At 33.4% G+C, this 27,480-nt stretch overlaps 1 protein-coding gene and 1 long non-coding RNA gene across 2 annotated transcripts in view; both read right to left on the reverse strand.

The window, feature by feature from the left end:
- The window catches only part of LOC107017709, a 20,246-nt gene extending 4,993 nt beyond the window's left edge, over positions 1 to 15,253 (reverse strand). The window contains exons 1-11 of the mRNA XM_015217942.2: positions 14,774 to 15,253; positions 12,324 to 12,495; positions 12,008 to 12,225; positions 11,146 to 11,206; positions 9,193 to 9,265; positions 7,939 to 8,016; positions 7,058 to 7,215; positions 3,908 to 4,076; positions 2,577 to 3,039; positions 2,075 to 2,476; positions 571 to 774 (exon numbers count right to left, since the gene is read on the reverse strand). Coding sequence (XP_015073428.1) covers positions 571 to 774; positions 2,075 to 2,476; positions 2,577 to 3,039; positions 3,908 to 4,076; positions 7,058 to 7,215; positions 7,939 to 8,016; positions 9,193 to 9,265; positions 11,146 to 11,206; positions 12,008 to 12,225; positions 12,324 to 12,495; positions 14,774 to 15,145 — 2,370 coding nt within the window. The 5' untranslated portion in view covers positions 15,146 to 15,253. The remainder of the gene's footprint in view (positions 1 to 570; positions 775 to 2,074; positions 2,477 to 2,576; positions 3,040 to 3,907; positions 4,077 to 7,057; positions 7,216 to 7,938; positions 8,017 to 9,192; positions 9,266 to 11,145; positions 11,207 to 12,007; positions 12,226 to 12,323; positions 12,496 to 14,773) is intronic.
- A 3,382-nt stretch (positions 15,254 to 18,635) lies between these two features.
- LOC114076989 lies at positions 18,636 to 20,327 on the reverse strand. The gene is made up of 2 exons (XR_003578085.1): positions 19,758 to 20,327; positions 18,636 to 18,968 (listed from the first exon to the last, which is right to left on the reverse strand). It is a non-coding gene; the product is annotated as an uncharacterized LOC114076989 (long non-coding RNA).
- Positions 20,328 to 27,480: the final 7,153 nt, after the last annotated feature.

Raw genomic sequence — 27,480 nt, forward strand, 5'->3', positions numbered from 1 at the left:
CCCGCCCCACTAAAAGAAAAAAATGCAATATCACCAATTCATTTTTTTTTCAACACAAAATGCAATATCTTAGCATAGAGCTCTATGAATAATCACCGAGCAAAGAGATATTAATTACTAAGTCTGTAAGGAAACAGGGATAGTTTAGCTATACTTGTCTAAATATATACATTTGTGAGAAGACAGGGTCTGAGAGAGAACTCAATTTTTATTAGTTAATGATATACTCAACACGCACCCTCACGTGCGGGCCTTATTCTTTTCATGGGCCATGCACATGGAATTTCTTTTTAATTTGGGTAGTGGTGAGATTCGATCTCAGGACCTTTGCCTGCTCGGATACCATGTTAAAAGACAAGAGTTTGAGAGGGAACTCAACTTTTATTAGTTAATGATATTCTCAGCAACATTGTTTCACGACTCTCAAAAATCTGTCACGGCATATACTTACATAGAAATTCAACCTATAAGCATACTATTTAGCAAGAGGTTACTTGTAGATTGAGGAAAGACTGCATGTAACACTGTGTTGAAAATGGTGAGGAGATTAAAAAGGATATCATAACATACTTTTGTCATCACTTTGATCCCCAATTCAACTTCCCACTCCTGTGACCATCTTCGAGGAGCTTTGTTCTTGATTTCTTTTTCCCATGTCCAGCCCCAAGCATCAGTGATTGTATACATATCTGATACATCAAATACTTTCCTTTTCCTCAGCTCCACAAATGCTTCATGAATGTCTAGTGGAAACCAATCATCATCGTCATCATCCTGAGCAAATAAGAAAAGACAAATCAATCAAATACCCATGCTCTTAAACAGCAATTTTTGTAAATCTTATGCAGTTTCCAGAAGTAAACGAGTCATTATGCGAAAATTTGTAAGTTTTAGGGTAATTTGTAGGAAAAACATAGGGTTATTACCTGGATGACTATTTTCATTTTTGATTATATGCTAACATTTGCCCATGAAACAAATATTGTTCTATAGAAGATAAGTAAGTGGACCAAATTGTCAAAAGGTTCAAGTGTTCCAGTTCCAACTGATCTGATTGGCCGTTTCCTACTTCAGTCACAAATGCCTAAGTTTAAAACTACTGAGAAGCACTTATAAACCTAATCATGTAGTACGTACATGAAATGTGAAGCACAGAAATTATTGTATTAGCAGACAAGCTTCGTAATACCTCACACACAGTGACTTATCAACAGATTCAAACACACAAGTTTTAGTCACCTAAAGTACACCGTCTCTGTGGTCTAGATTAGACAGAATGTTATAAGATTCATAAAATGGTGAGTCGGAGATGTATTTTAAGAACGAACTATGAAGCTAACATACAAAAGTAGATAAAGTAAAGGTAAAGTCGGAACTTGGAGAGGGAACAGGAAAATATGATATAAATGTCAATCCCTCAACAGCTATGGAAATTGTTATCACACGATTCTCCCTACTCACTAGTTACCTATTTCAAAAAAAAAAACGATTCTCCCTACTCACCAAATTGTTTTTCTACTTTGAATCATAACGATTAAACAAATTATTGATGAAGCACATCGCTGCAATGTTTATGAGAAACTAGAAGGCACCAAAAATTACATTTTGGCTGTTGGGTGAAAAAGGAAAAGATTGTGAATTCAGAGTGACATGTGCTCATCAGAAATTCGATGACGATTTTAACTTTCCTTGTCCACAACTGAAAATTTTCATGAGAAGAACCAGACAAGATGTGGATATTCAGATGGAAATTGGAAAAAGAGTCCACTGGGATCGAGAGAGCGGACATCAACTAAATCAATCAACCAACAATGCCTCAATCCTAAACTATTTATGGTTGGCTTAATAGATCTTTCGGATACGGTCTTGCCCAATTCAGGCTCATCTTGTTCAAAATGATATACTAAAATATTACGGGAAGATACAGGAATTTAGTGGATATTCCATTTGGGTCCATATGAGACAGAGAGAGCAGATATCAAACATATGACTTGCTTGTATCTTCTGACTTTTCTTCCTACGTAGATGCTATGACAAATAATTAGCAATCGATGAACACCATAACATGTCATACCACTGCAGCTACTCTAGAAAGCCTTCTCCTGGATTTTTTTGAAGAGCTAGCCGTTAGATCAGAATCTTTTAGCAGTTGCACTCCAATCATTTGAAGAGGTTTCGCAGCTTCAACTTCCTTGTCCTTCCTGTCACTTATTTCTGGTTGGCTTTCAGTTTGCTCCACTTCTTCCTCCTCATCTTGTGCCTCGTCATCTTCTGCCTCATCATCTTCAGCATCTTTGGTGATATCATCGACAGCATCATTATCATCTACCACATCAGTAGGTTCTAAGTCTATTATTTCCGACTGTTGGCCATAATTTTCACTTAATCCCTCCCCAAGAAAGCGGCGTTTCCAGAATTCTGTATTTCCTTCATGCAACTTTATACGTGAGATCAACTCATCAAGCTCTTCATCAACCTGAAAAAATAACACAATAAAGTTTGTGAGGAATGACATGGATTTGCATGATATCTCAAGACAACTAGTTACACTTAATACACTTTGGAATAACATTTACCTCTTCTTCTTCCTCCTCAACTGGAGGAACCCAAAGTGGCCTGCCTCTAGAGCGATTTATTCTCCTTGCTTTCTGCACTCGTTGGTAGAGTACATTTCTGGTTCCATCTGTGGGTAAACCTTGTGCTTCTAGTTCTTCCTTTAATTCTGATACAACCATTTTACTAGCAGCTTTTGGTTTCAAGGCACTCTGTTCAGGTCCTTTGATGACTTTCCTCAGTCTCTCTTCAATACGTATGTAATCATACTCGGATACTTTCCCGAGAATTGAAGGTCCTTCATTGAGTAAGGTTTTCAAAAGCTTCCTGTGGTGCAACCTCCACTCTTCGAAACATCTTTGTTTAAAAGAGGTTTCCCTAGGATTGGAATATATAAACCCTTGGGCATCAGGATCTAAAGGAGTTTTTCCCCTTCTTGGGACCCATCGTTTGCGGTCACCTGTGAGTCCACCTTCAGCAACATACCTGAATGTTACGGCCAATTAAACCACATCTTATAGTGGAAAACCATAGCTAGAAACTGAAGTAGAACATCACCACAATAAACCTAGGGAAAAAACAATGAATATACAAACAAACAAACAATTAGAAAAACAGCCAACCATTAAACATGAAATTAGGGCAAGACAGACTATTATCAGTACAATTACCATGCCCACTATCTAGAAAAGCTCAAAAATGTGAGCTTATCAGCTAAAAACAGAAAAGAATAGATGTGACAGTAATGAGCACCTGGAGGAAAAAAAAAAAAAGGTCATGAATTAGAGGCTATATAATTTTCCTGTGACTACTCCACCAACCCGGAAATCATGCAAGTCTAATTTACATAAAAATGGTTAGTTTCCTCGATTCTAAAAAATAAGGAATTATCATGTGCATCTTTAGTACAAGCGAATTCCAAAATGATATACTCTCAAGTGTCAACATAAATCAACATACAACTAAGTGGCTTTATTATCCCAGCATCACACTTCAATATTACACCATCAACCTTAGCACAATCAGTAGATAAATTTACTAAGCAAATAGAGCAAGCTGAAAGCTTGCAAAGAGTCATCAAAGTGGGAAATGCCCAATAATGAATTTTAAAGTGCTAAGTATCAATGGAGCAATACACATAGAAACCAAGGTGCTATAATAACAGCCTTTTTTCCTGATTGTCGAATTAATCACTGCACAATGCACAAGCAAAGATCGAAAATTAGGCATATAATTAGTTGATACCTCCATCATAACGCTTGTACCCAGATACTGATAAGGAAAATAAGCAAATGATGTCAAAATCAATAAGTATGCAACAAGATATGATACTAACATGCATAAAAATGCTTACCTGGCTATGTAATCTATCTCATATCCAAGTTCAGCTTCTTCCTGCAAAGGTTCAATCCATGAACTAACTAATGTACGATATTTTCTGCTTAAGATCATTGCTCTTGGTGGGATTGGCTGGTTATCTTTAGCCATAGCTTCAAGTGCTTCCAACAACTCCACAATCCTCCCTGGAGTAAAAGTTCATTTTGTTGATAATCTTGCTAAGACTCCTCACAGAAATTACACCACATTATCTCATTTAAAAATAGATGAGGCTCAAATTCATAGATAGCCCATGAAACTTGGCATCAACTGCCATGTAGACACCTTAACTTTCCGAGTTGCCATTTAGACAACTCTACTTGGTAGAGGTGTGTCGCTTGGAAGCCCGGGTTTGACCTGGCACCACGAGTTTGTTATCTTCATATTTGAGCGTGTTAGAGGTTATTCTAATGCATTTCCAACTCAAAAGGCATAGTGAAATTCTTTTATATACCTTATCTACCTCTATTTCTCCCCAAATGCCACCCCCTTTCTTCTTCATCTTTCTTGTTAGTCAAACACCATTTAAGTTAGCACCACTTTAAAACAATATAAAAACGCTTCAATTCCTCAACATAAGACACTCCTTTTTGTCCCAATTTATATGAACATGTTTGATTGAGCACATAAGTTAAGAGGACTAAAACAACTTTTGAAAGTGGGGGTCTAAAACAAGCCATAGAAAATTGCATAACTATAAATCACCTCATTGAGAGTAAAATGAGAAGTTTAAAGTTTTTAAAATTATTTCTAGATATAGAAAAATATCATTCTTTTGGGGGACTTGTTAAAAAGGAAAGAGTATCACATAAATTAGGATGGATGGATATTAACTTGACTTTCGAAATTCACATAAACTCAAATCATCATAAATTACAGATAAGAAACCAATATAAAAAACAAAGCAATTACCAGTAAGCATATTACTTTCTTTCTATATTTTGATAAGATAATGAATATCAGAGCAGGCATCAAGAAGATGCATACATTACAGATCATAGAAAAGTACAAGACATTGTTAGCTCTATTACGAAAGGCTAATCTAAAGTTAAGGGGCTAAAAAGGTCCAAAGGAAAAAGCTTCAGGGGAATAGATAGGGGGGAATTGCTCCAGCTACAGAGAGTAGTTAAAACTCTAGACTTAAGAATATAGACAGGGGGAAGACTGAAGAGGTTCCTTCAAATCATATTTTTTTCTTAGTTTCTTATTTTCTCTATTTATTACCAATTTTCCAGTTTTGCTTCAATAGCAAAATAACAATAGTAATGAATATTGGTGCTTTTGAATGAAACGAGCTTCATGGGAGGAACCAGTGGGAAAACAATGGTATATGGAGCACAGAAACACCTGTGATGGTGGAAGCTTCGATGATTCGGAGGCGGTCTCGATTTTGGTGATAAATATTGTTTTTGCAGTTTTTCTTAGAGAGTTTTTGGGGAAAGAGCGTTTTGGTGTGTGTTTGAAGAAAAAGAAGATGAGAAAAAATGGGAGTAATTGTCAGGGTATTTCATGGTCGGACTTCTAGTCCAGTCACTCCATGCTTTTTCCAATGGCAGTCTCTTGTTGAACTTCTTTGCTGGTGGATCTGCGGTAGATAAGCACAGAGAAGAAGAATGGGATAGGGAGGAGCGAGAGGGGAGGGGGGATAGGAAAGTTGCTGTCTGCCTTTTGTTTTTGATAACTGAGAAATCCCGGAGGTCAGCTCGTGCACAGTCCTAGACTCGGTAAATAATGAATCCACTCGTCTACCCTTCTCCACTTAAATACCAGGCTCTTGTCTACGGCAGGGTTTGAATTTGTGACGTGTGATCAATCCACATATCATACACTATGAGTGTGTTCGGTTTGAAGGAAAATGTTCTCTAGGAAAACAAGTGGGTTCTTACTTATTTTCTTGTGTTTGGTACATAAGCAAAAATTATTACTCTAAAAGCATTTGTATATATATAATCTAAATAAATACTACGGGAGGTGAGGGTGTGGGGATGGAGGCTACGAGGGTGGGGTGAAGATGAGGTGTGTTGGAGGGTGCTTGTTTACTTTTTTGGATATTTGTACTATTATATATTTTTGTAGTTACGAGTGTCATATATTACAGGTAACGTCATTTGATTGCTTTGTTTGACATGTTCCTGGGTATCCAAGAGACGCATTTTCCAGGTTGAGGTATCTATATGGTAATTGACATAGTTTAAGTGTCAATTGGTGTACTTGTTACCTTTGTCAAAAAAAAAGTGTGTCAATTGGTGTAAAATTTGAGGGGGTACCAATGACTTTCTCCCTCGCAACTGGCGTCCAATTTAAGGGGTAATAACTATGAAGGTCACCTTAAATGAGCTTAAGGATACTCAGGGGCAACTAATGCCAAAAAACAGAAGAGAACATAATAGGATGCTTTGAAGTACAAAGGAGGAAAATAAATATTCTCAGCAATCAGATATTTACAGTGGAAGCATATTGGTTTTAAGTGAACACCTGAAATAGGTGAATATAGTAGAGAAAAAGAAAAAAGGTGCTGGCTTTCATATAGATAGAAATAGAAGAAAGGTGGAATGCACAGGGCTCGTGGCTATCCCCTTCCACAATGAGAGTTCCATTATATATGTATATAAGAGTGAAATTTCTTATGATAGAGAATATGCTCTCCAGCAATTTGAAAGGTTGCTCAACATTCAGTGCTCCCTCCTCCTGGCCCTACCCGCCAAGCCAAAAGAATATCAGATATGCATGGTTGTAACATGTTTTCCTTTCCCAATTTTGAATTGCTCACTGATGTTTATTTAACGGGAAATTAACAACAGCTGAATAATTCTTCGATATTCTCTACCGTCTAATGAGAAAAATGGGGTCTCTTCCATATCTCTATCATTGTTCTGTTGATGCTGATAGTGTCGCTCCACATCTATTATGCATTAGCTTGTTCACATTTCAATATTCAATATAAAATGAGCAGTATACTTTTAGTTGTATTATCAGTTATAACCTAACAAATCTATGTGATAGGTGAACACAAGCGGATAACAAACAAATCAAAGAAGTACCAGAGAGAATTGTTCCTTCAGGGGGGCAGACAAGAACCACTTGATCCTAACAATAGCAGTTTTGAAATGTCCACAGTATATATTACCTTCTCTACATAGAGCACGAAGATACAATGAAAGTGGATCCCCGTATTTCCCATCATTATATAGCACTTGTGTTCCGCCTTCAAAGTTCTTTAGACCACGGAAATGTCTGATAGCTTCACGGACCACACAATACTTGGTAAAGCATTCAACCAACAAACTGAAAAAAGAACACGAAAAGTCATCATACAAATCCTTTTTTGGGGGGGTGGGGGTGGGGGAGGCAACTTCTACACAAGCTGAGTGTGGGTGCATAGCGATGTACTAATTAATACAATGATGACTTCCTTGCTTCCATTTCTGCAGTTGGCTAACCAAAAGGTTAGCAACCGAACTTTAGAAACAAGTAAACAGAGTACAAAAAAAGAAAAAAGTACTACTCCTTGCTTAACTAGCTCATGCTATGTATTTTATATTCCCCAGAATCAACTATAGGAATAAAATTTTGCTGACAAGAAGGCTCAGTACAAATTTCCACCCAATTAAGAGAGTTTCCAAGAATTAAGTATCTTTTCTTAATAAGAAAAGCTGCCCAAAGTTATCAGTAAACCCAATTCCCCAGGATCAAACTTTGGGCTTGTCCCCTGGTTACAGTTTCTTAAGTTGGGAACTTCTCAAATCGACAAAAAATTCAAAAAAAGTTCTCCCACTGTTCAAAAAAATAAAATAAGTAGAACTGTGAGCTTGTCATAAAAGATGGACAAACTGGAGAAAAAGAGATCCAAGAAATGTGATTGGATCCCATTGGTCATACCAGAGTCTTGCTGCAGCAGGGAAAATGAGACGTTTCAAGATGAATAATCAAAATAGTACTTTCTAAAAACAGAGAAACGTTCATGCTACAGAAAACTTATTGAAGATAGAATAAAAGAAAGTTTCTTACGCATAGGTTCTCACGTTTGGTTGCAAACGTTTGTGGTCCTCAACCATCATCCCTAGTAGCTCAGCAACATCCTGCACTCTAACAGTCAGACAAAAAGCTTCAGTAAAGATTGAATGATTAGACATGCTATAAGTACAAAATTTTAGCATTTCTCCACCAAAGTTCACATGAAGAAAATGTCAGAAAGATGTATAACACTTTAATCAACACTGAAGAACAAAACCAGTGCATCAAAAAAACATGTTGACAAGACAACCCACCGCCGCTACCCTTTGGGTGCACGCATGATAAAACCAGCTCCAGTATAATAGCCCGCAAACCACACTGGAGAGGTAAAAAACACTAACAAACCCTATGCGATCAGCTCGAGAGAAAGCATGCAGGGGGTTTCAAGCCCGAAATCTCCAATTCGGGGGATTACCTACTCAACAAACTTGGCAACTCTTGCGGGTGAAAAGTCACAAATTTAAAAACATACTCCAAGTTCCAAAGTATGTACAGGAGCGTCATACCTCAATTTTATGTAACCGAAAAATTGACAAGTCGGTGCTTGATAATTCAAGGAAGGATCATAATGGTTGGGCACGAATTGACCCATTAAAGTTTTGGGCTAAAATTGGTAAAAAGAAAATAATAAAACCAAAAACTTAGTATTCAAGCCACTATTCAGAGGCTTAGCTAATAGTACTCAATAAATTACTCAATTCTCTCACTAAAAATTAAAATAAACAAATGAAATTAGTGGATAGAGAGAAAAATTGTGTCAGCTGCAACAAGAAATGTGTTTGAGAAGTGGCCTTGAGTTGGGAAAGTTGGGTATGACCCAACACAACATTGATTAGACCCAACTTATACTGCTACGAACAAACTTTAAATGGGTTAGGCTAAGACCTTTACTTCTGTTTAACCTGTTCTGACTTTGACCTGTCCAATCTTGATCCACCTGTTCATTAAACACCCTTAATTATAAATCCTACATTAAACTCAGTTTAGCTGGCAGTTATTGGTAGATTCTAAGGCGCACTCAAACAAATGGTAACTGATATATTCTGTTAAAGACATCTTATGAGCATGTGTGGGCAGAGTTGGAAAATCATTTTAGCTCTTTAACTATAGAAACATAAACCCCAGATCACCAGGAGCTCTGTGTATACATAAATCGGCAGCTTGAATCACTGCAGGCTTCAGCTAATTTTGATAGCATGGTTGGGAAGATGAAACTACGAATAAACATGAGTATGATTCATAACTTACCTATCATAGGACTCAGCCCTTGTATATGCTTGGATAACCCAATTATACGTCTCCGTATCAGGTTTCATATGATCTGCCAAAACAAAGTTAATGATCAGCTTATTCATTTGATAGAAATATTGGTCATTATCAGTTAACACTTTGTGAGTAACTAATGCCAGGAAAGACAACAAAATTACAAAGAATTATTCCAGCATAATAAAATTAAAGATTCAAAAGCAACTTTATCTTCTATTTTTACTGAACAAGGTACTTGAAATTTTAGAACAGGACTGGATGCAAGTGCTTCAAAAGCAGATGCATGATGGATAAATGGATCATGATACGGATTTAGAAAATAAATTAGCATAGGGATACGTCATATGAGAACTTTAACAATGTGGCTCCAAAAGAAGAAGGATCACGAGGAGCTTAAAAGAAAGAAGTAATTTTGTAGACGAATCAATCAATCACAGATACAAATTAGAGTTCTGCTATATATATCTGTCTTCTCCACAAGCAGGCTCATCCTCGGAACTATTTCACGTGTTGTTTTGCTCCATCTGTCCATTTTGATTGCTCAGTCTGACCGGGAAATTAGAGGTGTTAGTGGGTTTCACATGTTTTAACTAGAGTGAAGAGAGATATTTCACGCAATTTTGCATATAGGGTAGCCTGCTGAAAAGATATGAATTACACCCAAAACAATCATTTTGTTTCAATATCTGTAAAAAAGAAAGGTCACAAGTGTGATGACAGTAAGAAGAAAGGTCACAAGTGTGATGACAGTAAGACTAGATATAGAGGATTTTTCCATACTTGTCAACCCTATTTAAAGATGAGCAAACCAATAAATAAATATGAAGAGCTCTCATGATGCATGCACTTGCAAAAGATACTACGTTGATTGATGAAATTAGTTATGGAGTCACAAGTGTTAACACTTGTGTGCACTGTGCACGTCTTTTAATTCTGAGTGAACTTTATGAGGTTATTTCTCTCATATTTTGTACTCTATTTTATATACAGAATTGTTCATCTCCTCTTGTGGATGTAGGTCAGTTGACCAAACTACGTTAAATGTTTGTATCTCTTTTGATATATTTCTCGTTTGTCTTCTTACTCATAGTCTATCGAGGTTTGCTTTGTTAGCTTCCACATGACATCTAATTATTTCAGTCCTAACAAGTGGTATCAGAGACAGGCACATCCCAATTTATTGTTCACTGATGTTGAGCCCCCATTTGTAAGTGTTCATGCTCCAATTGAGATCTGGATGTGCGGGGTAGTGTTAAGAAGTCCTACATCGGTAGAGGGATGAGATATTGGTCTCTTTATATGGACTTGGACAAACCTCCCCTCATGAGCTAGCTTTTAGATCTCATGAGCTAATTTTTGGGTTGAGTAAGGCTCAATTGCCATATCTTTACAAGACAATAGAGGTATTTTAAAAAATAACCATACCAAATGTTTAATGAAGTGCTTAATCTCCTCTGGAAGCACTATTGAAAGAAATACTTTTCCACAGTATACTGCACTACAAAACAAGACCTTAGTAAAGCCAACAAGGGAGAAGTGAAGGAGATATGTAGTCAAACAGTCCACTTTTAACAACTTGAAGACTCTTCCCTAGCCGATGTATACACACTTCCTGTTTAAAACCCAACACTAGCCAACCCATTGTTGTATAGTTCAGAAATAACAGAAGTATTATTACTCAATCTCCTATTTGATCCAATTCAGAGCAACCTCATTTTAGTCGCTCATAATGAAAATCTTCAAGTGAGTTAAAGGTTAAACTTCAGATGCATCCTATAAACATTTATGCACTTCTTGATCCAAAATATAACAAATAAGTCATATTTTCGCACAGTATCACAACCCAGGCAAATACTGAAAGCATTTAGCTCAAGCACAAATGAAGGAATCGAAGTGGGTCAACTACAAGCTTAACAAGGAAAAGAAACTACAGACCGTCACCATATTCCATATTCTCAAATGTCGCAAAAGCAATTTCAGGTATCCCACAGGTAGCCTGGAAAATAAAAAACAAGAATTAGAGAAACCTATATAATAAACAAGTCCACTGTTACTGTAACTAAAATTAGTCAAGGATTTCATACATTCAGCCAGTTTACCTCTTTTGGTCTTAACATTCTTTCAATAGTTGATTAAAAAACATGAAAAAATTGAAGGATCATTTAAACAAGAACTCCTAAATAGAAAGAAGCTCCACTAATCTTGAAACAAGAAGGATCAAAAGGACCGTAAGATATTGTCATCTAACTTACACAAATCACCCCCGATTAACTTGCTTAACTCAAATTTATAAACCTAGAGATTTCCAAATATACCTTCATATGTTGCAACTTTTGAAAGCCAATATTCAGTAGAAGTTTCACCATCAACGAGAATGCCAGCAAAATTATATTTTCAGATGGCTGATATGACATGAAAATGTGCACTATAATATATTATTCTAGTAATGAAAGAATCCAATGCAGTTACCAGTGACCAAATTCCAATTTATCAAAACCCATGATTCATACTCTTTTAGGCTTCAAGCTCGAACACACCCAATATGCTGTGCAACTTGAGTTTGTATGGAAGATCATAACTTACGGAATGTGTTGCAATAGGATTTTATCATCATAAAAAAGAAATCTAAAAAAAAATATATCTTAGAGATGCTGCAGCCTTTTTCTGCAATTAATGGATATCCTCCTCAATAACACTTCTGGTAGGATTTTCTTTTTTCTATATACTGAAAGTTGAGCTTCTTATCCGATAAAAGAGAAAGATACATTGAGTTAAGATACAGTAGTATTAAAAGTACCTGCACACTCAAAAGACAATTGAAATGGGAGGTAGTAGCCATTCTGCCAGCAGCCTCCATTTCATAGGCAATAGTTAACGCATTTGAGTGATCTCCTACTTTACAATCTTCTTCTATCAGGAGATCATAGATCTCATCAGTTGCTCTGAGTCCACCCTCAGCACCCTTGAGAAACACTTTGTTGGCATCTTCTAGATGATTACTCCGTACAAGCTCCTCTGCTCCAAGGATAATACAAACTTAAAACTCAACAAAAGAATGGTTTATGAGAATGTAAATAAAATTAACGCAAGCTAGGTGCTTGCTTTCACTATACCAACAAGAACTAGCCAAGCTTGGCGAATGTCGTAATTCAATTTCTCCATTGCTGCAAGAATCTCTAAGCCTCTCGTAGCAAGACCATTGGCACCAAACAAACGAACCAATGCCAAAAATGTTTCGTGTAGAGGCCGAAGACCTTCACTCAACTCCCTTCTAAGAGCATGCATCTGCCATTGCAGGATATCAGATGAGTTCAATCCCATGGTAAACCTATCATTTAGTGTGTCCAAATTCATTTTCTAGTCTCACTAAAATTTGTATGGCCAGGTTCAGTAATATTGGCTTAAATGAAATGCAGCTGACATAAGAAAAATTAATACACAAGAAGCTTTACTAGCAGAAGAGTTAACACGTAGAGGATATACCAAAAAGGAGAGCTTAATTCCTAGACAAGGGTGGCAATCAAGCTTAAATCATTAATTTGAAGACAAATTTTCTAATTGGAAAATCAGAAGAAAGGAAACAAAGTAAAACATGCTCATATACAGAGTAAATTTCACCGGTGGTCATCCAACTTTATCACAGAAAAGTCACTTTTCTATTTTTTTTCTCATGATAATCATTTAACTTACAGTTTATAACACAAAATCACTTTTCTATTTTTTGTAATAAAAGTCATCCAACACTCGCCAAGTTAATTATAAAGTAAATTTCACCTGAACTTATATATTTTGTACTGGAAATATGACATGGCAATCCAAATAGCTAGTCAAGTTAATAAAACATATTAAGTGTAATGGACCAATTACGGAGAACTTCTCCAAAGTTTCTCTTCATAACACTAATCCCATTGTTGATTTTGAAATTACATTTAGCTCATTATATTGATATTTTTGTAACAGTTCGAAGCCACAAAACATATCAAGCTCAAAGATATTATGTTTGTCATTGAATTGTTTGATACTCTAACAACGACTCTTCTGTTTGATTAAAATAAATGTGTTCATAAAGTTCACTAAATAAATGAGTACATTAGTAAGGGAAAAATAGTCAAATCATATTTTTTAAATTAATGATAATGAATTAAAAGTTATACAAAAAGTTATGATAAGGGAAGTAAACATAATATAGTAAACCAGAACAGAGATAAAATTATAAAACTAATCCTATATGTAACTAACTTATTTTGGAGTGTGTCCTGCCATTTTTCTGATATAAAATATTAATTTCATCTATGATTTACTGTTTAGTTAACTAAACCAAATTTAAATGACTTTATGAAACAAAAACAGAAAAAATGATGTTTCTATGATAAACTTTAAGTTAGCTGACTTTTCATGTGATGAACAATGTCTTTTGTGGATGATCACCAGCGAAATATCATATGTCAGTGTGCTTGTCTGTCTTGAAAATATCAAGTACTGAACGGGGCTAATAAAATTGCAATTAAATCATAGCACTAGGAAACAATCAGTAATTGCTTGCGCTAAGCCTCAAATTATTTAGTATGACCATGAGGCAATTCTGAGTAATATCTATTTCACTAAAAGTTTCACCAATCAGATATCGGATTGTATCTTAATAGTAGCATGGCGTTGAATGAGAGAAATGAATAACATATCCTAATATCATATCATATATCATATATATATAAAAGAAAACCTAAAGCACGCCTACGTGGCGCCACCAGAAATTAGGATTCCCTTTTAATTTATTTTATTACCAAAACTAGTCTTCCCCTTTCGCGAAAAGTTATGACTTTTATAAAAGTTATGACTTTAATGAAGAGTTGTGACTTTGATGAAAAGTTGTGACTTTATGAAAAGTTGTGACTCTTATGAAAAGTTGCGACTTTAATGAAGAGTTGCGACTATTATGAAAAGTTGCGTATTTTATGAAAAGTTGTTACTTTGATGAAGAGTTGCAACTTTTATGAAAAGTAAAGTTGCAACTTTTATGAAAGGTTGTGACCTTTCTAAAGGGTTGCAACTTTTCCAAATAGTTGCAATTGTCTATAAATAGAGGGATTTTCTCTCATTATAAATTATAAAACTATGAAAATTCTAAACCTCTTAGTATTTTCTTCTCCTTCTCCTTCTCCTCCTCCTCCTCATTCACAATTAAATATTTGTGTATTTTGCTCCTGTTGAATGACTCACTAAGACCATTGTTTATGTTACAAGTCCTGGTATGTCTTTTAACAATCATTAATTTATACTTATATTATTAAGGATAAATGGTAAGATGTAATAATTTTCATTTTCCTTTACATTATTAATGTTTGTTATTACGAAATTTTGCATGTAAGATAATATAGTGTTTTACTAATAATGTTGGATATACTTTAAGTAATACTTAACAAATTTTGTGATATTCAATTCCCGCGCGAAGCGCCGGTTATTTTACTAGTTTCACTAATAATACAGAAAGAACTAAACAAAATTAAGCTTGTAGGAAGTAGGCAGATGTTGCATTTAAACAGGAGAGAGAGAGAGAGGCAGTTACAGCGCCATCATTGTCACGATGAAGTACATGAGAAACAACCAATCCATGGAAAGAACGAGGTCCAGGGGAGAGACCTGCAGCAATCATATCATAAATGACTTGAGATACACCTGCAGAATCAGCATTTCGAGCTCGTTCCATCAATTCCTCCATGAAAACAAGCCTTAACACTTTTTCCGTTCCAGAAGCCATAGAACCGTCATCGTCGACCGTCTTGAGCTGATGTTGTTGCTGTTTTTTCCTTCTGGTTTTCCGCGGCTGTGATGAAACTGACGCCTTAACCCTGCTGCCTATGGACCGGGAAATTGAAGTGTAAGGAATTGGGAGATTGAATTTGGAATTGAAAGGCAGGTGTATGGAAAGGCCAGCCATTGGAGGTGAAATTTGAAATTATTATTATTACAGAAAGAAGTGAGAGTTCATTGAGGGGATAAGGCTTTTGGATGGATTTTTGCTTCTTTTTGTAAGAGCAAGAGAAATAGGGGTTTAACAGCGAGGGAAATGACGTTACAGCCCGACTACTTCGGGTCAAAAGTTTACATTCAATTTTTTGTTGTTATATTAAGATAATATTTGTTATTTAGGGTTGTGTTTGGTACGAAAGAAAATGTTCTTTTATCGAAAATGTTCTCATTGAAAACAAGTAGATTTTAGATTTATTTTTTCATGTTGATTGGTGAGTAGAAAATACTTTTTGAAAATAATTTTTAGTTTTGATTTATAAATGAAAAATGTTTTTTTAGAAATATTTTTATTTTTATTAGAGTAGAAAATAATTTTTGAAATTGAAAATAATTTTTAAAAATAAAATTGATCTTTTTTTGGGGGAAAGGGATAGGAACGAAAAATAAAAATTTGAAGTTAAAAATATTTTTAAAAAAACTAAAAAAAAAAAAATTTTTTTGAGTGTGTGTGTGTGTTGGGGGGAGGGAGGGAGGGGAGTAGGTCAAGGATAAGGGTGAAAAATAAAATTTAGAAAATATTTTTTAAAATAAATTTAAATTTTTTTGGGGGGTTTGGAGAGTTGGTAGGGGGATGCGCGGGGTTGAAGGGTAGGGGTGAAATAAAATTTTGAATTTGAAAATATCTTTAAAAGATAATCTAAATTTTATTTTGAAAATATTACATATATACACAACGTCATTTATCATATTTTTCATTCTTCCCTACTATTTTAAAATATTTCAAAACACCCTATTTTTCATCCTAAATTCAATTGTATTGATACATTATTTCTCTCCACTATTCACTCCTTCAATCTCTCCTATTTTCATTCCCATAATCTGAACAATTAAATTTTCATTCTAATTTGAATTTCAAAAGGTTTCTCTCTCTAGTTAATCATTTTTAAATCTTTTCAATATAGTAGTTCATCCTCTTTTATTTTTGTTGTTTGTTGTTTTCTTTTTCGGTTGATTTCTCTCTTTCATCTTCTTCTTCATTAATTTTTTTAAAACAAATTGTCAATTGATAGTTCTTAGTCATCATATTTTTCATCAAATGTAAGCAGTGTTCTTAATTCTAACGATGACGAAGATTTTGAAATCAACTGTCAAAAAACGCTAAAAGGGGGGGAAAAAGATCGAGTTTTGATGTCTTCGGTAAAGTTTGGATTGAGATTCAAAGGTGAGTCTATTTGAGAATGATGACATTGCTTCAGAACATGATTAACCATACACGATCTCTCAAACAGAAGCAAGGGAGCATAAGAATGTATTAGTATGATCAGAAAATTTAGTAATATGATACATTATCAAATGTTTGATACATCAAAATTTGATCGTCTATGACACATTATCAATTTAATGTATCCCTGACTTATAATACATGCTACTTATTTAAGATGATAAATCAGATCAAGACCCTCAAGATCTTATGTATAAAGATACATAAATAGTAATATCATGTATAATGTATCTTCTAATAAAATACAATCTTACTCAAACAAAATAAGATACATAAATAGTAATATATCATGGACTAATTTGTTAGGCATGATATGCAAATTCGAATTTATACTAAATGTAAATGATACATGGCAATTACCACATAGGCATGTACCCATCAAAACTATGTATCTTTTCAGCCTTTTTATATGTTGTATCAATGCATAGTGGATACATTGAAAATACAGGCTCTTGTTCACATCAACAATGTATTTGATTTACAAATATTTCCTCAACTCATTGATTCATAACTCAGCAGCAATGGGTTGATTAGAGATTCACAAAACTAATATTTTGATCAATAACAATTTCATCACTTTTGTATCGTTCATACTTCACATCACTTTAACAAAATTCAAAATGTCTCGACATGATCGACAAGTTCATGTTGTAGTACTACAATTTATCGATAAGTTTGATTCCAAAATTGAGAGTTTAATGTATTGTTCTATAACCAAACAATAATGTATCTATTTAAAATACGGAAAAGGGCCTAAAATACCCTTGAAGTATTGAAAATGGTACATAATTACCCTCCATCCACCTATTGGCCCCCAAATACCCTTCACATCCACCTTTGGGTCCAAATTTACCCCTTCACTAACGGACCAAAATTAAAAATAATTAAATAATATTTTTTAATTACGTGGTACTCAACTATTGGTTGTAATTTAATTATTTAAAATAATTTTAAACCCACCCATTTTAACTAAACCCGCCCCACTTGACCCAATTTAAAAAAAAAACCCATCTAATTAAAATACCCTAAAACCTTATTCCTCCAATTTTCACTTCCATGGACTCCATTATCTTCTTCTTCTTCCTTCATATATATCAGCTTATCAAAATGGTCCTTGACGTATATAAAAAGATTTATCTTTTTAGCCCTTACAATAATTTTGTTTGTCTGCTTTAGGATTTAATAGGCTTTTGTCATTGCATAATTATTTTAGTAACATTTATAAGGAGAGCTTCTTTTTAGTTTTTCCAATAAACTCAAATTAAATCACAAACCCAATGACTAAACTTATATATATTGAGTTGAACGATTCACATGTACAAATATTAATTTCGAATTCTATCGTGTTATTAAAGTTATGCTTAAATGAATAAAATTCTTATATGTTTTTAATAAAATCCTTAATGAAGAAGAAGAAGACAATGGAGTCCATGGAAGTTGTGAAAATTGGAGGAATAAGGTTTTAGGGTATTTTAATTAGATGATTTTTTTTTAAAATTGGGTCAAGTGGGGGCGGGTTTGGTTAAAATGGGTGGGTTTAAAATTATTTTAAATAATTAAATTACAACCAATGGTTGAGTGCCACGTAATTAAAAAATATTATTTAATTATTTTTAATTTTGGTCCGTTAGTGAAGGGGTAAATTTGGACCCAAAGGTGGATGTGAAGGGTATTTGGGGGCCAATAGGTGGATGGAGGGTAATTGTGTACCATTTTCAATACTTCAAGGGTATTTTAGGCCCTTTTCCGTTTAAAATAAAATAGTAATGTATCGATATTTTGACCAACAACACTTACATCATTTTTATATTGTTCATAACTCAAATCACTTTTTCAAATGTCTTAATAAAATCAACGAGTTCATGTTGTATTAGTACAATTTGTCGATAGGTTTGATTAAAAAAACTGAGAGTTTTTGGAAAAAATGGGAAGAAGAATTTTAAATTTTGTATAATGCTAGCATGTTACAATTTTTCAATTGATGTATCTATCTAAAATCAAAAAATGATGTATTGATCTAAAACTAAACATCTTATGGACAATCTTTACTACTTTAATATACCATGTAGGGTTACAATACTTATCAATATACTAAATATTTTAAAAATATCAATGTATTATAAGTAATGTATCCATCTAGAGATCACAAATTAAAAGAAAAACAAAAAAAAAAAACTACAGAGCACAATTCATGTAATTTCATATATTTCATTGTCATATCTTTTTACCCTAAAGTTAAAGTTATAAATAGTATGTATCACGCACAATTTTATTGGCATGATACATAAATACATAAAAATTGATACATTTAAATTTATTCAGTTGCTATATCAATGTTATGTTCTTCTATTTTGCAAAAGAAGAGAGATTTCGAATATGACATTTAGTATTCAAGTATATAGTTAATGCTGATAAAGGAGGAAAGCTTCTTAAAGGCAGCAACAACACGAAGGGAAAAGTTGAGAGTCATTATCGATCATGCACTAATAAACTCATATGATGAAACAACCTGCAAACATTCGGAAAAGACAGTCATTCGAAATGCACATCCTGCAAACATTCAGAAGCCTTCATGCTTCAGCCACAATCATTCATAAAGCACACTAACAAATAATTATACATTTTTATTGTCATATTAATGTATATACCATATACACTTGAGATACATAGTGATACAGTGATCTCAAAGAATGATATACATTAATGTATTATTCGTAATAATGATCGTTATAACTATTATATACATCTAAATTATTAATTGGTTGTATGTATTATATTCACAGAATTAGCCTGATACACGTTATAAAAATCAATGTTACTCTCACAAAAAGATACAAAATGTATCTGATACATGTTAATTCCTACTTTTTTGAAGTATGTATCATGTATAATTCATTATGTTTATTTGTTGTTATTTCATGCTTAGCACATAGATACACATTCTCTTAAAATGATTTATGGAATACCACCAAAAAAACTGTAGAAATATCATATACAAAATTAATTTTACACTATTGACAATTTAAAGTATCATGAATATATTTTCAATATCAGATAATCATCAAAAGCAAAAAATAATTATCAACATAATACATATCTGCTAATAATAATAATAATAATAATTATTATTATTATTATTAATAATAATAATAATAATAATAATAATAATAAATATAATAATAATAATAATAATAATAATAATAATAATAATAATAATAATAATAATAATAATAATAATAATAATAATAATAATGAATCATACAAGATTAGAGATAGAGATGAAAAAAAACTAACATACCTTTTTCTATCATATCGCTTTATCAAAGTTATGTGTCTCTGCACCAATCTTCTCTGTTGTATCAATACATAAAGGATATATTATAAATTTAAGCTCGTTTTTTCACCACCAAATATAGTTTTACACCCATGTCGTTTTTAATTTTCAATGGAGATGAGTTACATGTGTCTAATTTCTAAGATTTGCCTAATCTCATTTGTCTCTAACTTGACTGAAATGACAGCTTTGAGATTGATAATTTCATCACTTTTGTAACATTCATAACTCATCTTGCTTACCCGAATTTCTGATTCTCTCAACAAAGTCGATATATATTCATATCGTATCAACCAATATTGTTGAGTGATTTGAATTTTTCATGATTTGGACTGCAATGGCGGCTTGATGGAGATGATAAAAATTTGAATTCTAAAAGACATGAACCTTTTACGGATTGATATGAATTGATAACAATCACTTATGCTTGAATCATGAAATTTAGAATCAATTTTAGGTTAACTTTCCTAATAAAGCGCAACAGCCAACTATTTTCCTTGAAAGATGCAATTGTCAATTGTTACAATGCATCACATATAATTTATCTGTATGAAACTTATATATCCTGATGACTTCTATTTTAGGGAATTTTTGTAAAATAGAAAAAAGTAGGGATAAAATGTAATTTAGATATTACACTATGAAATTTATGTAATTGGTCTTTTTTTTGTGGAGGGGGACGTAGAGGTGGATGAGGTTAAAAATAAAAATTTGAATTTGAAAATATTTTTTAAAAATAAACTTAACTTTTTTAGGGGGGTCACTAAAGGGTGGGGTGGGATGGGGTGGGGTGAATAAATAAAAAGTTGAAATTGAAATAATTTTTTAAAAATTGATGTTTATCCCCCCAAAAAAATGTAACTTGAAGTTGGATGAGAATTTTAGAAAGTGTTTCCTTAATTTTTTAAGAAAAATCATTTTTCTTAATTTTGAAGAAAATGAGTTGATTTTTGAAAAAGATTCTTCAAAATTTTTGTTCCAACCAAACATGAGAAATCGATAAACATTTTTCGAAAAATGTTTTCCTTCATACCAAACACACCCTTATGGTAAGATAATTTTCTAACTAAATATAGTATTTTTTTTGCGTGATCTCAAAAGGCTCGTTTTAATTCTTATATGTCGCCTAGTTCTCTCTTTCTCTGTTTCTCTATCACTTGCTCTCTAAACTCGTATTTTTTTCTTCCTCCTCTTCTTCTTTTTTATTCTTTTTTTAAAAAAAAACGTCTAAGAACTACTCTTGAATCAATTTTTGCCCATATTTCATTATTTTCACCTAAAATACGACGAAAAGAGAAACAAAAAGACAATTATGTTCTAGCACCAACTATCCTTGAAAAACAACCATATTGTTAACATTGATATTTCATCCCTGACTGTTATACAACTTGAAATTCATTAAGCCACAAACACTTTAATCAGTGCCTGCCTGAGAAATTCTTATTTCTTTCGGCCACTGGAATATTTGAATCTATAGAAATGACAATGTTTTCAATAAAAATAAATATCAGGAAAACTACACCGTAAAAAAATTAGAGTTCCTTCAAATGGAACACAAATGGATATGTTGGCACAACTCAATAGGCGTCTCATAACTAATAAGAGACCATAACAGAATTGATCTCATAACTAAAAAGTCAGAACCTAAGTTCAAAGTCTAGAGAACTATGATGTACCACTATTTTGATGAAATAAATTGTTTTATCGTAAGAGGGTATATTCCTTAACCTCGAGTACTTGAGAAAAATAATTTTGATGATATAATAATAATTTTTTTAGATAGTATGTAATGTTCCAATATATGAAGTTAACATGATGTAGTCTAAACTTATTTGTTTTTATTAACAATTCCTCTTGTGATGTAGATACTTTTCAAAAATTATTCAACTTCTGAAGAGTAAGAGAATTGTCACGATTTATTCTTTGGTATTCAAAACAAAAGAATGAGTTTAATTATTAATGCTACTTATTTGATTTGATTGTCCGGAAATTTGCTTTAAAATAATTATTACTATATAAACATGGTTTTTTTGTTAATATAAACATCGCCCTTATTTCTTAATATTAAAGTATTTTTTACGAAGAAAACTTTATATGACTTGTAATAACACCAATTAAAGTTTGTACTAGTTTAAAATTTATTTCATTTGTTATTGTTAAGAATTTCTCTTGTGATATAGATATATGCTTCTGAATATTTTTTTTTGTTTTTCTGATGTCCAAGACAAGAAAATGACTTTATTTATCAATGCTACTTATGTGAGATTGTCAGAAAGTTTGCTTCAAGATAGTTATTACCATATAAACATTGCTCTTTTGATTTATTGATTTACTATTTCTTAATATTTTGGTATTTTCAACGAATAAAAGTTCATATGACTTGTACTAACGCCAATTGAAGTTTGTATTAGTTTAATTTTTATTGTAGTATAAATTCATTTGTTTTTGTTAACATTCTCTTGTGATGTAGATTAGTATATACATGTTTTCGAATATATTTTTCTAAAATTATCAAATTTTTCAAGAGTTAGAGAATTGTCACGATTTATTTTTTGATGCTCAAGACAAAAGAATGTCTTTATTTATCAATGTTACTTATGTGATTTAAATTGTCAGGAAGTTTGTTTCAAAATAGTTGATACTGTGTAAACATTGCCCTTTTGTATTACTAATTTACTGTTTATTGATATTTCAGTATTTTCAACGAAGAAAAATTCATAGTACTTCTAATAACATCAGCTAAAATATGTATTAGTTTAATTTTTATTATTTATTTAATAGCTAATTTTTATGAGATATATATAATTTTGGGACTATCTTGTGGGTCAAACGCTGGTTGACTTTTTTTTTCAAGATAGTGTCACGTAGGCCGAAAAGGGGTAGAAAATTATTTATAAAATAAGTTTAGGGGGGTAATAGGACCTTAGTATAGTATAAGTGTGTCTCTGAGATTTCAAGCATAGGTTGAGGGGATACTTGTACATTTTACCTTTTATTAATTCAAACATATATACTAAAGTTGACAACATCATTCCTAGTTTAATTTGACCAATTTTGTAGTATAGCTATTTCTTAGCTTAGTTGTTAGTTTGATATTTCATTAGTACGTGGGTTTCTAATATTTTCTAGAGTAGCAGATAGTTTTCTTTAAAGTTTAGGAGAGTTAGGTTAGTGGATTTAGTTAGTGATTTGGTGAGATTGTGACTCTATTATAAAGTTGTAATTCTATCAGTCCATCGTTATTTTTGTTTTCTGTAAACTATTATCTCATACTCCTTCATTTATATTTTACTCGAGCTTATTGTATCTTAAGTTCTCCATTTAATATTAGATCAAGGTTGTTCCTAGGGAGATCATTTATTGTAGCTTTTTTTTAGACTTTTGTTGCTGAAACAATGACAGACCTACAAGCTGTCGGCGAAATGAAAAAGCCCAACAACATCAATTACAGTACATTGTCAACTTCCATAATGTCTTATATGCAAGCGCAAGATCTGTGGGAGGTTGTCAAAGGTAACGGCACTCTGCGAAAGTGGAAGATAAAAGTTGGTAAGCCTATGTTCGCTTTGAAAACAAAGGTCGAAGAGGATGTGCTACACCACATACGAGACACCACCACCCCAGAGCAGCTTGGGATACATTCGCCAATCTATTTTTAAAGAAAAATGATACAAGACAATTACTCCCGATAGGATAATGCAACATGACAATTTCACAATACTTTCATAAGGTGAAGATGCTAAGTCGGGAGATTTCAAAGTTATATCCACAAGCTCCAATTGGAGAGACGAGAATGAAGCAGATCATAATCCAACTTCATTGTTGTTGTACAAGGATGGCAAAATCAGCCATAGATTGTAAAATTTGAGAATTTTCTAGCAGGTCAGGAAGCTTTGGCTAAGCAAATGAGTGGAGTCTCTCTTAAAGGCGAGGAGGAAAAACTCTATATTAACAAAAGCAGAGGAAACACCAAGCAGTACAACGCCGATGGATAAAAAAACTGATGATAAGTCAAAAAGTTGTCAAGGAGAAGGAAGTTGTTAACCATAGGGAAGTTCGAAAAACAATTGGTGCAACAATAAGAGGTTTGAAGGGAAATGTCATAATTGCGGGAAGAAGGGACATAAAACCGATATTAGTTGGCTCAAAAAAAGGATTGTTGAGAGCAATGTTGTTGCTACCTTTGGTCTAAAGGAAAATAATGAAAATGATTGGGATGTTGAAACGTTCTTTGTTATTAAACAAGAAGAGATAGCTCTTATAATAACAACCTCTAGCAAGTTGATGAAAATGATTGGATTATTGACTCGGGATGCTCAAATTGATGACAAAAAAAGCTACAAAATTTGTCCGAATATGAAGGAAGTCGTGAAATCATGACAACACATGAGACAAAATTACTGATAGCTCACATTGGTAAGACTATTGTATCTCCAAATAGTTGTGCTGATCTGATGCTCCTTCAAAATGTTTATCATGTGTATGAAGAAAAATCTTAAATCAATAGCTTAATTGACATCTTTGAATCATTATGTTTTATTTGGTCCGCAAGATGTAAGAATATATCGTGATCTTGATATTAAGTAAGAGACAGTGATGTAGGGATAGAGGTTAAACTCTATTTATGTAATGTTGGCAAAAACCGCATGTATAGAAAAGACAAGGAAGAATGAGACAATAGACTTATGACACATGCGGTTGAGTCACCTTAGCTACTCTAAACTTAGAGTCATGATGTAAAAGTCAATGTTAAAGGGTCTTCCTAACTTCCAATAAGGATGAATGTAATATGTGCATGTTTTCCAGTATGGTAAAGTGCATCAGTTGTCATATTAGGATTCAAAATACACAATCAAGGAACCATTGTAGTTAATTCACTCAAATGTGTTCAGCCTTGTTAATCAACACTCTATTGGTGGGATGAAATATAGTTGACATTCATTGATGATTTTTCCAAATACGTATGGATTTATTTTTCATAGGATCAGTCTGAGGTATTTACAAAATTCAAAAAATTCAAAAAGGTTGTTGAACAATACATCGGTAAGAAATTCATTGTCTACGAACTGACAATGATGGTGATATACCTCACATGAATTTTTTGAATTCCTTTCAAAGTGTTGAATACGCCATCGTTTCACATGCACAAATACAACAAAACAAAATGGCGCAACAAAAAGGAATAACACACACCTAACAAAAATCTGTCGGGACCTGCTTTACTCAAAAGATATCCCGGGACAATTTGCGCGGAAGCTATGAAGATTACAACTTTGGTGATCAACAGACTTCCTCAACAAAGGTTAAATTTTCTTTCACTTTTTGAGAAGCTGTGGAATATGAAATCCCCTGTTAGCTATTTTCGTGATTTCAGATGTGTATGCTATGTGTTTGGACCTAATCATTTACGTAACGAAATGGACAAAAGGATGTTAGGTGTATCTTTGTAGGGTATGACATTCAATGAAAATGGTGCAATGTCGTGATCCAACAACATGGATGTGCTACACTTCTTGAAATGTGATATTTGATAAAGCTTCTTCCTAGTGTTCTTCAAATAAGGAATTGTTGCCACATTCAAATGTCTTGAAAGATGTGTTGGGAGTCTAGATGGAGCTGAAGGTGAAACTAATGAAGACAATGTCAATGAAGTCGTGGCTCAAAATCTGTGTCAAACTGGTATGTACAACAACCAGGTGAAGAAGGTGAGCTAATTAGAGCAGATTCACCACCTCCACTCAGAAGGTCAACAATGATAGGAAAGCAAACTCCCAAGTTCTCTAATGCTGTCATTGTAGAAGATGAAAAAATTGTAACATCTCACAAATTGAAATAGTTAGAAAGAAGCTTAAAAGTTAAAATAGTCAGTTATGGAAAGAATGAATATCTGGAAAATTTCTTAAGTTTAGACAAAGTGAGTTTTTGGTTAACTTCAAACAACCATAACTCCTAGCTCAAGATGAGTTAGAGGTAGTTCTTGATATGGTTAGAAATCCCTTGGAAAGATCTTTCCAATCCGAGTTCGCGCCATTTCGATATCGTATGAGAGGAGTTATGACTTTCAAAAGTTGGGGTATTGGATTAAGGATAGTCCAATCCGGAATTGGAAAAGACAAAAGTTTGTCTTTTCCTTAACCAATTATTTTATTTAATTTTTTGGTAATAAATTGGGGTCTAAACTGATCTTATTAAGTTCAAATTTTAGAAAAAATAAGTTAGGTTTTTGAGAGAAGAGAAAAGAAGAGGAGAAAAGAGGAGAAATGAGAAGAGGAAGCAAAAATGTTAAAGATCGTCGAAGTTCAGCTTGTAGAATTCATCGGGGGTGATCCATAAAAAGGTATGTGAGATATTTCGTGTTGGATTAGTTCAGTCACATACCAAATTGTTTAAATTCAGATATTTTTAGTTGGTTACATGATAAAAAGTGACGTTATTCAAGAACATTGTTGAATTCTTATTATTTGAGTTGTTGAATGCCTAGAGTTGATTATATTTGTGTTTCCGGGTTGTTTTTCAAGTCAAATCTATTGGGTATTGAGATTACTAATGATCCTAAGTGTTTGGGGAAAGAACCATGGAATTTTAGAGGGTTTAGAGATGAAAAATAGAGGGAAAAAAAGTCGAGAATACCTGTTCGTAGGGCCTTGGGGCGCCACGCCTCCCACAACCCTACAGACAATCTTTGTCCGTAGGTCCTTGGGGCGGAGCACCACCCAGAGCCCCCCAACTTGGACTGGAGTTTGGGGCCTGGCGCCCCACGCCTCTCAGAGCGCCAAGGACGCCAGTTCACCCCATTCTTCTCGCATCTTTTTGAGCTAGTTTCTAAGTCATGTACCTATGTTTCTTAGTTGATTCTAACACTCTAAGGTACATCTATACATCATAAAATTATCCATAAACATGAGATCATGAACCTTGAATCCATAATCCAATTCAAGAAAAGTTAAGATCAAAGTCAAAGAAGTTAAGAGTCAAGTCCAAAAGTTAAGAAGCAAGTCAAAACAAGTTTTTAAAAAAGCTTTCAACGGTCTTTAACAACGTTTTAACTTTGGTTTAACACTCAAGTTTCAATTTAAGTAACAAGTAAAGAGTTGAGTTCGTTTCTCAAAAAGTTATTACTCTCTAAGAGTTGTTTTAAAACTTAAGTTCAAGCTAAGTTAAGAGTGAAGAGTTGAACTTCTTCCTTCAAACAAATATATGGGGACTATGTATTCTGAAAGAAGTTTAAAAGAAATGTTTTCACATTCGAACATGAACGGAAACTAAGTTTTTCAAAGACCCTTCGGGCTAGTTTTCAGAAAAAAGTTGTAGCTTTATATTATGAAACAAGTAGGGAAATTGAGATTTCCAAGATACATTAGAGCTAAGTTTTGAGCACTAATCTCAAATCACATGAAAAGTTGTTTTTAAAGGATATAAGATAAGTATATTTTGGGAGTAGTATTGAGCACCGATGTGGGGATGCGAGTTTCATATTAACTCAAGTCTCCATGAAAACCATGTAGCCATCATGAGTAGAAAAGGGTCATACTTTTTAGATGAATCATTTTCACAATAGACTAGTGGATGCATTAGGCAGTGCAGGTCTTATACTCTGGCAAGGTTAGGATGGCCGGGCAGCGTGGGCCAAGTAACGATGTATCATCACTATAACTATTGAGTGATGGTTTTCGGTAGAGAAACTCCC

The sequence above is a fragment of the Solanum pennellii genome, chromosome 4 (genome assembly GCF_001406875.1).
Source record: "Solanum pennellii chromosome 4, SPENNV200".
NCBI classification, from domain to species: domain Eukaryota; kingdom Viridiplantae; phylum Streptophyta; class Magnoliopsida; order Solanales; family Solanaceae; genus Solanum; species Solanum pennellii.